Source organism: Chelonia mydas, chromosome 6, assembly GCF_015237465.2.
Source record: "Chelonia mydas isolate rCheMyd1 chromosome 6, rCheMyd1.pri.v2, whole genome shotgun sequence".
NCBI lineage: Eukaryota > Metazoa > Chordata > Testudines > Cheloniidae > Chelonia > Chelonia mydas.
The window spans coordinates 24,793,955-24,808,332 of NC_051246.2; the positions used below are offsets into that span (position 1 = coordinate 24,793,955).

Consider the following 14,378-nt stretch of genomic DNA (forward strand, 5'->3'; position numbering starts at 1 on the left):
ATATGACAGAGCATGCGTAACCTTTCACCAACAACCCATATTCTCTAAGGGTCTAATATGGCCATATAGAATCCACTCGGAGCGGAATCAGAGTCATCAAAATCAATTCCAGAACTATTTTTTCATATACACAAATGAAGGCTCCGATCCGGTAAGATGTTCAACTCCTACCTTCCCTACACCCCACAATTATTTGTACTATGCACCCCTTTTCCATGCCAATAGATCAAGAGAGCTTTACACGGGAGAAGGAGTTTAACCTCAACTTGAAACAGGTATTTATCGAAGTGTGCTCCACCCCGCACATTGCCAAGCGCTTGGAAAATGCAGATAGGACACAAAGCCTCCCTTCTCTTGGGATGCTTTCGACAGGCTAATCTCTCTTTTAGAAAACCTCTCCTGCTTTCCCCCCTAAAATGCCGCCTCCCTCCCTCCTTCCTCTCTCTCTCGAAGGGACATTATTAATCGGAAGCCTTGTTAATTAAACAGGAATCAGCGTGAGTTTTAGGCTTGCGACTAACCCATGGCAGGACTGAGGTTGGATGTCCTTAATACAGAGTGGGGATGAATACAACCTGGCCAGGCTAATTTGTGTATATTCAAATTCTCCAAGTGTCCCATTGACCGGCGGCTCTTTCTAGCTTCACAGCCCTGTTCACTGCCCCCCCCCCCCCCCAGTCTTCCCTGTAGTTTGCGGCGGGGGGACAGATCGAAGGGAGGGTTTGTTCATTTCATCCCGTTGGCATCCGGCCCTGGGCTTCCTTCCCCCTCGCGTGTGAGCCCTTCAGGCTGATTCCCTTTCGCTCCTCCCCGCCGTCCCTGAAGCGGCTGCTGGCTCGCCTTTGAGTGTCTCAGCCTGGGGACAGCTAGATTCAACCCCCAGCCCCGCGGATAGTTTGTGCCCCCCCCCCAGCCCCAGGCTTTCTCTGTCTGCTCCCCATGGATTTCCCCTCGGGGCGCTCTCCCTGCGCAGGGGGTGGAAAAAGCAATAACTCCACGTGGGCTTGGCAAACGCCTTCAGCCTCCCCCCGGCTGCTCTAGCCCCGCTGGGGGGGGGGAGACATCCCCAGAGCCAGAGCCAGCCCCAGCCCCCCCGCGGCGGAGGCTGCCCTGGGGCTGGCAGGCTCGGGGCGCTGCGCCTGCAAAGCAGCAGCCGGCGGGTTACGGCGCCTGGCGTGTGCGGGGCTTTGCCAGGGCTCCTGGCCCCGCTGGGCTCCTGGCATTTCCGGGTTCAGACGCCTCCAGCTGTAAGCGCCGGCGGCTCCCGCTCCGGCTGCCCGGCCCGGAGCCCAGGCGCCAGGTAAGCGGAGAGCAGCCGGCGGCTTCTCCCTTTCCCCTGCGCGCCCTGCCCGGCTCCAGCGGCGCTCCCGGGCGGGCGGCCGGGGGTCTCTGGAGGGATCATTTCCCAGGTCGGATGCTTTCCCAATGAGCTCCGTCTACCGACTATCAGGCGAGCCCCCCCCGGCCAGTCTCCTCTCTGCCCTTCCTGTGGCTTCGCTTCTGAATCCCCAAGTCTGGCAGGTAAAGCAGGGTTCAGTCAACATGGGGGTTGGGGGGCTGGATCTTGTTAGCCCAAGAAGCAGGAAAGGGGGGGCAGTTCCCTGAAAGCTCTGCCCTGGGGTGCTCGCCCTGGAGCCAGTGCTATTCAGTCTGGCTCTGCCCCTGTGGCAGGGAACGAGGGTGACCAGACAGCACATGTGAAAAATCGGGACAGGGGGTGGGGGGTAATAGGAGCCTATATAAGAAAAAGACCCCCAAATCGGGACTGTCCCTATAAAATCGGGACATCTGGGCACCCTACAGGGAACTGGGGCGGGGGTGTGTGTGTCAGATTTCCCAGCTCCTACCATTTCCAGGGCCCTCATTTCAGAATTCTATTGATCCGTGCCCCCCTCTTCCCCTCCCCCCCCACGCTGTCTCCCCCCTTCCTCCCCCGGTTTCCTCTTGCCCTGTGTGATTTCCATCAGGGGGCTGAGTAATGAGCCGGTGACACATGCTCGTAAAACTCTCATTCCATCAGGCTCCTCCTGCCCCCTCCCCAACTTGTGTCCTTAATTTTTGGCTCCTTGTTTTCCATTTGGCCCTGGCAACATAGGTGCTGGAAGTCGGGGTGCGGGGGGTGCTTCAGCACTCCCTGATTTGAAGAGGTTTCCATTATATACAGGGTTACAGTTTGGTTCAATGGCTCTCAGCACCCCCACTATAAAAACTGTTCCAGAGCCCCTGCCTGGCAGGTTGGTAGATGATAATTATTGCCAGGGAAACACTGGTCTGTGTTGTGAAAGGTTAAGGGGGTAGTTAATTACACTCTGGGAGTGACCAAGGAATACCACCAGTTGGCTATAGATACAATAGGCCTAATCTACTCTATTTTGGGGCTGTATATTCTGCTGCCCATCACTGGGGTTTCTAAGCATTAATGGGGAGCGTCCCCCTGAATTACCCAGCTCAGTGTCTCTTCTCAGACTGAGAACTCATTCAGAGCTTTTGCTGCTTTAACCTTTGTATATACTCCCTTTCCCTCCACACACCTATCAGAGCTGCTGCTCTGCTGAGTGTTTAGATTGGATCACTAATGTTTGATTGAAATTGTTAGACTGGCCTCTTGGTGTAGGAGGGTGTTGTATACAGAACATTGTCTGGAACATTCATTGTGACTGTATGTTTGCTTGGTGTTTTGACTTAAGCCTTTAGCTCAGGTCCTGCAGCAATAACCATGGAGAGCAACAAGAGAGGATATTTTTGAGCTTTTCATTCCCCTTGAGCTGGAGGACGATAAAAGTTCAGCACGTCTGTTTCTAAAAGCCTTTTATGAAAAGATTAGTGACTGGAGCTCCTGGGTTTTTAGAAGGATACATTTATGTCCCTTTTCACAGCTCCTTCCTTCTCCTCCTGTACATTGCCAGTAGGACAGAGAGGTGATTATGACAGTTTAAAGATGGAGGTACTGACTGGTCATAAGCCATTGAAAGTGAATATTCTGAAGGCAGCTGCCAACAGAGTCCAGCGAGAGAAAAGCGGGGATTAGGACAAAATCGTTGGTTCAGCTCAGTTCCAGAGCTTCACTTTCATGCAGACTAGTCAATGGAGCATCCCGTTCACTTGAACACTCACCTGGCTTTATTGGATCACCTTGCCTAGATTAAGTAGGTCTGACTGTCTCTTAAAAAAAGTTCTTTATGCTTCACTCTGCGTTTATCTGAAAGCTTGTAATATGGGGTATGTAGGTTAGTGGGGAAAGTTGGCCTAATACTGCACTGGGATGATCCCCCTGAGCTGGGAATGTTCTTGCTCATTCAGAATTAAATATGCCTCTCTTCCTAGTCGCTGCAGGGCTCTTCTCACCCTGTCTGCCTAACTTATTAGTCTCTTTCTTGTAAAAGATGGCAACCTGGTTTAAGTTTGCTGCCTTAAGCCCTCTTCCCTCCCAGACACTGCCTTATAATGGTAGGGTGATTAAATATGGTTCTAGCCCTATAGGACGGAGCAAACTGTCAGGCTAATTGTAAGGCTTTTGCACTTGTATATAGTGCTGTGGAGTGCATGGCACTTTACAGACAACAAAGATGTGCGCACTGACCAGAGCAGTTTACAGTGTAGGACCTTGATGCTGCAAGTCATTGTGTGCAGGCAAGCTCCCACTGACTTCAATGGGGGGCTTTTCCCTCCTTCTTTTTCCAATATCTACATGCAAACCGGGTGATGATCCACCTCCTCCCTTGCCAGTGTCTGGGTGCAGATGACATTCGGTGCGCAGAAGAGGGTGATGTTTGGGTGGGGTGTAGGGGACCTCTATAGAATAATGACTTGCTCAGCTATAATGGAAAAGGAGTACTAGTGGCACCTTAGAGACTAACCAATTTATTTGAGCATAAGCTTTCGTGAGCTACATCCGATGAAGTGAGCTGTAGCTCAGGAAAGCTTATGCTCAAATAAATTGGTTAGTCTCTAAGGTGCCACTAGCACTCCTTTTCTTTTTGCAAATACAGACTAACACAGCTGCTACTCTGAAACCTATCAGCTGTAATGGTTCTCTGCTCGCTGAACTTTCTAAGTCAGAGCCAGAAAAGCAAGATGCTTTACAATGGAAAGCCCTGTCTTTGAACCCTGGTGCCTTCCTCTCAGCTACACATGAGTATGGACGACTGCAGTGACTGTGTATGTAACCTCAGATCCTTCCTGTGGGGCTTCCTGAAAGCAGCAGGGGAAAGAGACCAATGACTGCAAGCTTCAGATACATATAAATGTCAGTGTATCTTGGCCAGGAATATCCTGCAGAGACATCATAATCTGGGAGTGTCTCTCTCAGCTATCCAAGATTTTCTGGTGGAGATGTCCGGGAGATTGCTGTTGTCAGCTGATGAATGTGTCCTTTACAAACAGCACATGCATAAAGAGAATATCTAAACACCTAGAACCTCTTACTAAACTGGTTTACCCTGAATTCTGGGTGTAATTCAAACCTTCCTGTCCCTTTTTTAATACAGATTTTTGTTGGGCTCATACTACTAAGTAAACATATGTACTTTAAAGAATATGCATTCTGTGCTGCTAAAAGGGTGCTGGCTGGACAGCCCAGGAGACTGGAACACAGGAATTGCCACAGCGGATCAGACCAGTCCTCCATCTAAGCCTGTACGCTGCCTCTGACACCAGCTGCTTCAGAGGAGGGTGAAAGGAACCCTGCAGTAGGCAAATGTGAGGTAATCTCTCCCCCCTAAAGGTTTTAGCCTAATCTCTAGACAGATTTAAGACCTCAAGCATGAAGATTTAGATCCCGTTCAACATTTGAATGGATGAAGTTCTGTACTGATTCATAGGATAGGTGGTTGCCTGTTCATAGTCTTCAGCCTTGATATGTGGGTGCTGAAGATCTGTTTACTCCCAGAGCCTCTCCATCTTTGTTGCCAGTATCAATAGAGAGACCAGCCAATCAGCTGATTTTTCAAGCCCTAACAATTTATACTGTGTGGCATAGGCGCCGACTTCCCCTCTTTCCCGTGGATGCTCGACCCCGCTCTCCCCCCCCCCCCCCCACTCCACCCCTTCTATGAGATCCTGCCTCTTCCCACCCCTGCCCTGGCCCCATTCCAAACCTTACCCAAAGTCCTTGCCCCAACTCCACCCCCTCCCTGCCTCTATTCCAACTCCTTCCCCAAATCCCCACCCAGGTCTCGCCTCTTCCCTGCCTCCTCCCCTGAGCATGCCACATTCCCACTCTTCCCCCTCCCTCCTGGAGCATGCAAATGCTGCCAAACAGCTGTTTGGAGGCAGCCGGGCAGGAAGCGCTGGAAGGTAGGCGGTGGAGCGGGGATGCATCGCGCTCAGGGAGGAGGAAGGGGGGCGAGGGGTCAGGGGAGCTTGGCAGCCGGTGGGTGAAGAGCACCCACTAATTTTTCCCCGTGGGTGCTCCAGCCCCAGAGCACCCACGGAGTCAGCGCCTATGCTGTCTGCCACTAGTGAGCAGGAAAATTTTCTCATGCAACTGAAAAGCCCTTGCCATCAATTTCTGCAGAATATAAGCTATTTTAAAAAAAATAACCTTCTACTATTTACTGTTGCAAAGATCAGTTTCCAAATGAGAACTAGATGTACCATCTTCCTTAGTCTGCAGACAGAAGACAGCTCCCTGTTTCTCTGCTATTGCTCAAAGCTTTGCCAAGAAGCAGCAGAGGGGGGGGAAAAAAGGGATCCGATCAATTGACAGTAAAACAAATCATACCAGTACCAAATTCATTACCCACATGACATTTTTCATGCTGAAAAGACTTTACAGATATCAGTCATTGCAACAGCTTTGACATGTAGTAGGATAGAGTTACTTCCCCCAGTGTAATGGCAAAAATTTCATACATGGGATTCACTCACTAAACCTGTTCTGGTCTGATGATGGGACTGCCCTACAGGCTGGATCCCATTTAATCTACTTGAAGGTGCTTAGCTTGGCTTTAGAGAGACTGGACAAGGTTCTCAACTGGTATAAATGTGCACAGCTCCATTGACTTCAGGTGAGCTGTGTCATCTTACACCAGCTGTGGATCTCTGTGTAGCGACTAAGGTGCACGTTTTGTTTCACTAAATATTTGAATCTTGAGCCATTGGTTTTGCAGCAACATTAAAAAAAGGGCAGCTCTATGAATATAGGCCAGCTTCTCTTTCCTTTGATTGTCACTGCACTTACTGTGAGGTCTGGTGAAGCATGGAGGAGTGAAATGGAGATGATGCTACCTGGAGATGTTCTGATCACTTCTATTGGTGCTGGTAAAGCAAAAGTCCCCTTTTCCTCATCCTTCATCCCAAAGCCTTACGTCCATGATTGTTGCCAAGAGCTATTTCCCTACCTGTGGAACATGTCCTAAGGAACATGCTAGACCAGTGGTTCTCAAACTTTTGAACTGGTGACCCCTTTCACATAGCAAGCCTCTGAGTGCGACCCTCCCCTTATAAATGAAAAACACTTTTTAATATGTTTAACACCATTATAAATGCTGGAGGCAAAGCAAGATTTGGGGTGGAGGCTGACAACTTGCAACCCCCCCATGTAATCACCTCGCGACCCCCTGAGGGGTCCGGACCCCCAGTTTGAGAACCCCTGTGCTACACTCAGTGTGCCTCACCTTGACTCTGCTTCTGTAAAGGAAGTCCTGAGGTGGCTTCAGTGATTTATTCCCTCTCTGCTTGTCCCATGTTCTAGGGCAGGGGTAGTCAATAGGCAGACCAAATCTGGAATGCCAGATGCTTTGGAACGGACTGCAAAATCTCTGTGTTTACTTATTATCCATATTGTTATTTTAAAACTTTTTTACCCTCTCATTCTCTCACAATGCGACCTCTAATATGTTATTCTGTGAAATAATGATTGACTAGTTCTCCTTAATTCCTTATTTGCTTAATTTTTGCCATCATCAGTTTCTGCCAATAAAAAACCGAGCATATATACTTTCTCAGTTTCAGATGTAATTTATTACATCTTTCTTGGAGGTTATTTTCAGGTTATACGGTGGTTTGCTTTTATGTTTCATTTAATGCACTAAAAATATAAGCAATGGGGTACATTACCAATGCATAGCGTTGTATGTATTTGTTGAACAGGGACACTTTTGGTGTGAAAAAAGTTTCTCTGGAGACTGGACCTTGACTATACCTTGACCAAGAAATTTGGACCTTGACAAAAATAATTGACTGCTGGTGTTCTAGGGCATGTTGCATGTTGGCAGCTCAAAACATTCAAAAAATCATGAGTCAAGCACCAAAAATCACGAGAATTTTCAAGATAAGCTGGGGGGTTCATTTGCTGTGTTTTGTGGTTTCTGAGCCTTTCCCCTGCTCTCAGATCATGTGTTCAAGCTTTCCTCTGCAACCAGGAGGGCTAGAGACATTTTTTTTTCATTTTTAAAATGAAACCCGAGAGTCTTGTTTAATCACATGACTCCAGAGCTGGACTTTCAGAAAACCAGCACGTATTGCGAGACTTGTGACAAACTCATGCGAGCAGAAAACACTGCACGTCTCAGGGCTGGCGTCTGTTGTGGATCGTGTGGAGATTCTGGTGCTGTGAACTTTGAGTCAGAGCCAGAGCTCTGTTGAATTCTCCTGGCCCTAACCCAGGTTGAGAGAATGAGTTCTGCATCCCCCAGATGCTGGTAGGTAGTTAGGCTTTCCCAGCAGGTATTCTCCCTCTGCCACCTGTGGCCGTGCTTCGTGACTCATGTCTAGAGTGTTGGCACGGACTCCAAGAATGTTTTATCTGACTCATTGGTTTGTTCGAGGAGGGGGATGTTTATTGCTGGCGTGCGAAATTTAAGCATTATGTTCTGAGCCGATAGGCAAGGCTGGAGGAAATTTAAGTGTTAGATTATTTCTGCGTGGGAGGATGTTAGTAGCATCCGTACCCTGTTCTCGAAGGGTATGTCTACTTACAGAGTAGCCAGGGTCCTGGATGGGATTGTACTCGGGTGGCTATCTGTCCTGCCAACTGTGCTGTCTGTATGAATATGTGTGCAGGCGTGATTTTTTTTTTATGTCTATAGCAATATCTAGTGATATACACGTTCTAAGGCTGTGTCCCCACTGCAGTCATGAGGAATGATTGCAGCTTGAGCCAGCATACCCAAGGTAGCCTTAATATAGCTTGCTCAGCCCCTGGAACAGCAAAGCCGCAGCAGCGAGGGCTCTACAGGCCCGGCCAGATCTCTGAGGAATTACTCCTGGGGCTAGCAGAGTTCACAGTGGTGGGGAGAAAGACACCCCTGTCTATGAGAAGTAGCTGAGGGAGTCTTGAATCCTCTGACATACACTCAAAAGGTCCCAGAGCGTGGCCAGATGGAGACCAATAAGCTTACTCTAGGGCTGGGGATGTCATGGCAACGTAGCATGGGGTAACTGGCACCTGCCTGTGTTAAGGAGGCACTTACTTGAAAGGATCAGTGAACGTATGAATATGCTGAGAGTTTTTGTGCTTTTCTTAAATTATTATCCTTCTGTGTGTATATGATATCAGGTGAGTAACTCCTGTGGTAGGGAAGGTGTTGCTGTATACAGGAGGAGGAAGTTTCTGTTTCTATCTAAGGTACTTATGTGGCCACATCACTGTAGTATCTGAGCATATCACAGTTGTTGTATTTATCTTCACAAAACCCCTGTAAGGTAGGGCAGTGCTACCATCTCCATTTTATAGCTGGGGACCTGAGCCACAGAGACGCTAAGTGACTTGCCCAAGGTCACATAGGGAGTCTGTGGCAGAGCAGGGAATTGAACCAAGTCTCCCGAGGGCCAAGGTAGCACCCTCACCATTGGACCATCCTTTCACCTTTCTTGGAGAGTTGTTCTGATTAACAGATATTGGTTACTATATGATCTGGTTCATGATGACCATCTACATTTCTGTCTGACAGTCTAAATGTACACCAAGTAGTCTGGATCAAAGTGCAAGAATCTTAATTATTTGTCTTCCTGGTCTGTGTTTTTGTAGGGGGAACCTTCTGGTGTAACTCTGTGTCTCAGTACTAGCATATTGGGACTTATTGATCTAATATGCTAACGTCAAAGAAGGGGTCTTAGTTATAAATAAAACAAAAGCAAATTGGCATCTTGCTAAGGAACAACGGAAAAGAAAAAATAAATCGACTATGGGCTTTTCCTCAGAGGTTAGGATGAAGCTGGACAAAATCTTATTAGGCAAGAGATTCTATTTATCTCTCTGGTTTCTTGGGGTTTTTTTTGCTGGCTCCCAGAAGGCTGGAGAGTTGCATACATTTTCTGCATGGTTCTGCATCCTGTATTGTATCATGTGAATAAATGCTGTGTTCATTAAGCTGTAAATGACTGGGCGTAACATGATGCCACTATTGGGATGAAAATCTTTCCTTGGAGTGATTGGGCTGCCTTCATAAAAGAATGTAAACCCAACTTGGTTGTTTTTTTCTGTACATGTGCATCTACTCTTGCCTGGTCCTAATCTAAAGGCAGGGAGTATGCTGACTGCTCAAAGTGTTCTGAAGAAATCCAGCTGCACAACCATTGCAAATACAGCTGAGACACAGAGGCAAAAAAGTAAGAGGACATCTGTGAGTATTTCTCAGCTGCACAGCATCGCCTCTTTGGCCGATGTGGTGAGAGTGCCCCCTCCTGGATGCTTGTGTGAGACTGTGGAGGTTGGTGACGGTTCATACCAAAGCACTGGGGACGTACTGGGGGAAAGGATGGAGGGTGTATGCAGATTTTCCTTTTCCACCATAGCAGATTCTGGGGTTGCCAGTTTTGGTTGGATGTATTCCCAGAGGTTTAATCAAATGACATAATCTTTAATTAAAGATTAATCTTTAATTCCTGGAGACTCCAGGACAATCCTGGAGGATGGGCAACCCTAGCAGATTCCCAAGCTAATGCTCTTCATTGGAAATCTTTTACAGCCAGACTGAATCCAGCTTCCCTCCTAGGTGCAATCTTGCAAATAACCAGGCTGAGACTGGCTTACTCTAGATGAGGCAAAATGTATTTAATCCTTCTCAGCTCTGGCAGTCGTGGCTACATTCTGGCTTGGGTTTGTGGGCCTCCTGGACTAGCTGGGACCTGAGAGGTAGGTGTGAATGTGACGGACCCCCTCTTGGGAACTCACAGGGGACCGTGGCAGGTGGTAGCATTGTATCTGCAAGGCAGATGTGGTGGGGGGGACGACCCTCCCGCAGGTGATACCACTAGTGAGAGGGCTGCGGCTGCTTTCTCTTTCTCTTATCTGGCAGGAAGAGGGGGAGCAAGTGTTGCCAGTGCCCATGTCAGGGAACGGGGATTAAAATTCAGTTTTTAAATGTTCCTTCCCGAGATCATCAGGCCTTGGTAGCATTTAATTACTTTAATTAATAATGGCTTCCTAGAGAATATCTGCAGGGGGAGGGGTTGGCTATCGCCTGACAAGGGCCGTGTAACCTTACCCAATGGCTTTTCACCTGTGATAGATGTTAGAAAAGCCTGAGTCTGGCTTCCCATCTCCTAGATACAATGGCAGCTTTCAGGTCCAACAGCAACCTGTTTCTCTCCAGTTTTTCCCTTCTTACCTAAAGAGAATTCCCCACTATCTCTAATCTACCTCTAAACTGGTACTCAAAAGTCTAGCAGGACCAGAGTGAGCTAATCAAATGGTAAGATACAGCCCCATTCTGCCCCTTCCACTTGTGGGTTAGTAGCCATAAGCTCCAGTATGGATGGAGAATAGGTTTCAGTTCTTTGCTGTGTCAGTGGAAATATTTGGCTCATCCTGTTGCTTTCCATGCAAATCTGGCTTCTGATTTAAGCTGCCATGTCAAGTGATCCATTTGCATTTCTCCCCCGCCCCCCCCAGTGAGATGTGTACCAGAGTTGCATAGAATTTAAAGGTAAGACCTCAGCAGCTGTGTGAGTGGGACAAGGCCTGGACTGATGACAGAGAGGTGCTCAAGGTCCCTCATACCTGATCCTGGTCTCTTTAGCTTGTTTGTGCTGGTGAAGTAAATTGTTCATGTCAGCCCAGCTTTGCGATACTCTGTTAGCTTCTTGAACTTCTCCCTTGCAGGAATGGACCATTCAGTGGTGTAGGTCCTACATAATCAGTTGATCAGTCTAGGAATTTATGGTCCTCTTTCCCATAGTTCCCCAGTGCCTCATGATTATTAATGGATGTTATCTTCACAATACCCCTGTGAGGTAGGGATGGATTGTTCCCATTTTAAAGATGAGGATCTGAGGCATAGAGAGAGAGAGAGATTAAATGACTTGTCCAAGGTCACATGAGAAGTGAACTGAAATCTCCCAGGGTAGTGTCTGAGTCACAAGGCTATCCAGTGTAAAAAACACCCACCCACACCCAGCCCTTTCTCTGAGTTTGGGAGGGTGAGAAGAGGAAAGGGAGAAGAGAGAAATTGCATTGAACAAACTCTAACAGAATATTAAAGAGGCAGTGTTAGAACTACAGAAAATCCCCTAAGAGACATTAATGAGATCGAGTTGAACACTGTATGTTTTAATCCACACTTTAAAAAAAGACGTAGCTTACTGCAGAATTGCTGTCCAGACATTCCTTAACATTTTTAATCCCCTTTATTTTTCATTTTTCTCTGGTACTGGCTGCCACTGGTTCTGCTGAGGGGACGTAGCGAGAAAGGGTGATCTTGGTGTGTATCTGTCACGTCAATGATTCTCTCTTAGATTTGTGCCAAAACTTTTTAGGTGCCCAACTGGAGATGCCTGAAAAAGCCCTGATTTTTTCAGAGGGTGGGCGCTCTGCCCTTTCTGAAAATAAGGTCCTTTTAAGTCGAGTTGAGCAACCAAAACTTGGAGGCACCCAATCACTAGTCCCTTCTGAAAAATCCTTGCTGTTGCCCTGATTTAGGACAGCACTAATGGAGCCCATACGGTTTAATCAATAGTATGAATTCTACCTGGAAATCCACTTGCCCTAAGAACAAAATTTAAAAATCCATAAACAAAACACTTTAACTAAATCAAAAACCTTTTTGGCCTCAGTGGATGAACTCTCTTCCCTTTGAGCAGGTACCATGAAAAACACCGGATGAGCAATGTGGTTGAGTTAGCACTACCTTGGAAACCATAACTTTTGCATTTCCTGACCTTTATCCATGTAACCTTAATGCTGCATTAACGTGGCTTTGATTTTTGTTATGTTTTTACTTAATAAGCTCAGTGTTTCAGTGTGCAAAGCTCAAAACTAGCTTCAGGGAAACCTAGTGAGTATTTTTAACATGTGGCTCAGGTTTATAAAGGAATCTAGGAGGAGGACTATGCTGAGGGCATGAGAAATCTTCTGCAAAACTCAGATGTAAGCAAACAGTTCCCTTCTTTATTGGTATTATGCTTGCACCTAGAGGCTCCAGCTGAGATCAGCGGTCCACTGTGTTAGGCACCGAACAAGGAGCCTACAATCCTGAATTTGAGATGACAGTGGGAGCCACGGTGGTGAGGAGAGGAGTAAGAAGATGATGTTGTTAATCAGTAACAGCTGATCTTGTAGTCTCATGGGCAGATACTTGTGACTTTATGGAGTCGCACTGAAACAGGCTACAGGATTCCTGTAGAGCAGACTGCAGGATTGGGGTGTAAGGCATGTCCACATCTTGATGATTCAGTGAAGTAAGGATTTTTTTCTTCATCCTTCCTCACTTCCCATAGGTGAGGTAGCAAAAGTCGGGGGGGGGGGGGAGGGTGGTGGTGGGGGGTTGTGGCTTGTGCGTGCATGTGTTGTGGGCGTTCAGTTGGTTGGCGGAAGGAGGGTTTGGTGTCTTGGCAAATGGGTTAGGGGGAGGGCATGCCATGTATGGGGCGAAATGGAAAAAGGCACAGGCTGGAGTAGGAGAGGGACTGAAAGGGGTATCACAAATGGACTCATTAGCACCGTATCCAAAACATACACTGGCTCATCCTAGAGCTAGAGAACTATACACCTAACCAGCGTACCTGTATCTGGAGGTTAATATGACTGGGTTCTACCAACTCGTGCAGGTCACCCTGGCAGCATGTCTCCGTTGGAGACCACCATTCTCACTACATGTGTAACCTAAACCTGTCTCTCCTGACTGAAGAGCTAGTGTGTTAATCCCCCACACACACACATCTGTGCCACAGTCATTTGAAGACCTGTGTGCCCGTGGGTGACAGCCTTTGCAGCTGGATCGGTACCTCCTCTCTTCCATTTTGGAATCTGAGCCATTAGATCATATTTCAGAAATTCCCTCAGAACGACCCGCATTTATCTTTGCTTTCCATAGGTCATGTTGTCATTGGCTCCTGCAGGTATGGGGATTATTTTAAGTTCACAAATCCTCCCTCCACAGGCTGAAAATCGCATAACTGATAAAAAGCCTTTTCTTTCGATTAATCTACTGGTTGGAATCTCTGAGCTGGTAACGTTTCGAAGAATGTTTTCTCTCTAAGGAGCTGGCCACTTCCACCCACCCTGTCATTTTTTGTACATTGGGACTTGTATTTGCTGGACAAATATTATGCTTGAGGGCTGCTGTAGAGATATGTTGGGCCCGGTATGGGAAGTGAAGGGGATTAAACCTGGCCACACAGTGGTGAGTTGCCCTGTCGGGGCCTCAGTGTGTTTTTTCCTCCTGGCCCTGGGATAAGGCCCCAGCCCAGCTGATAGGAGTGGAGAAGGCCAAGGACAGCTTTGTATTGGCTTGAAGCCCTGAAGCTGCTGTCTTTAATAACAAACCAGAGTCCCGGTTCATCATCACAAATTGGCTGGCTTTTTCTTTCCAGTGGAGAAAACGGGAGGGAGGGGAAGGCTCTGGGTGGTGCCAGGAGAGAGGAGGCCAGCAAAGGCTGGTTTAATAGAGAACTCATGGGGGACCATATGTTCCACTTTACTCTGCTGTGGAGGGCCAGTCCCTGTTTAGCCAAATGTTTAACTCTTCTCCCTCTGTGTCCCCAAAGCTCTATGTGCTTCTCTTTGTAAGCAGGTAGCAAAGCACAAAACCTGGGGACAAACATGGGGCAGAATTTCCAAAGGGAATTAGGCACGTACTGAAATTCCAGAAGAGATGGGTTCTCTTAGGCTGCTTTGGAAATCTGAGCCATGGCTGTCTGTTTACAGGGTAGCCTCTGACTCCATGCTCTTACCTCTTTGCATTTCCCATCTTGCCTGAGGAAGCCCTTCCAAAACAGAGAGGGACAGAAGCCCTCCTTCTTCAGAACATAAACCAGTCACTAACGAATGGGGGTTAGGAGGGAACTTTCTCTGGGGCTTGGGACAGGTTATCCCATTACTGCCGTCTTCAGAATGTCTTGCATCTTCCTCTGAAGCAGCTGATATTGCTTGTTGTCCAAGACAGGATGGATGTACTAGGGGCTCGTAACGTCTGTGTGCCTAAAGGAAACCGCTT

The 14,378-nt window shown here is 47.6% G+C and overlaps 1 protein-coding gene across 1 annotated transcript in view; it reads left to right on the top strand.

Moving 5' to 3' along the window:
* The first annotated feature begins 1,309 nt into the window (after positions 1 to 1,309).
* Positions 1,310 to 14,378, top strand: part of CRACR2B (calcium release activated channel regulator 2B) — a 76,291-nt gene continuing 63,222 nt past the window's right edge. Inside the window, exon 1 of the mRNA XM_043547926.1 lies at positions 1,310 to 1,521. Coding sequence (XP_043403861.1) covers positions 1,426 to 1,521 — 96 coding nt within the window. The 5' untranslated portion in view covers positions 1,310 to 1,425. The remainder of the gene's footprint in view (positions 1,522 to 14,378) is intronic.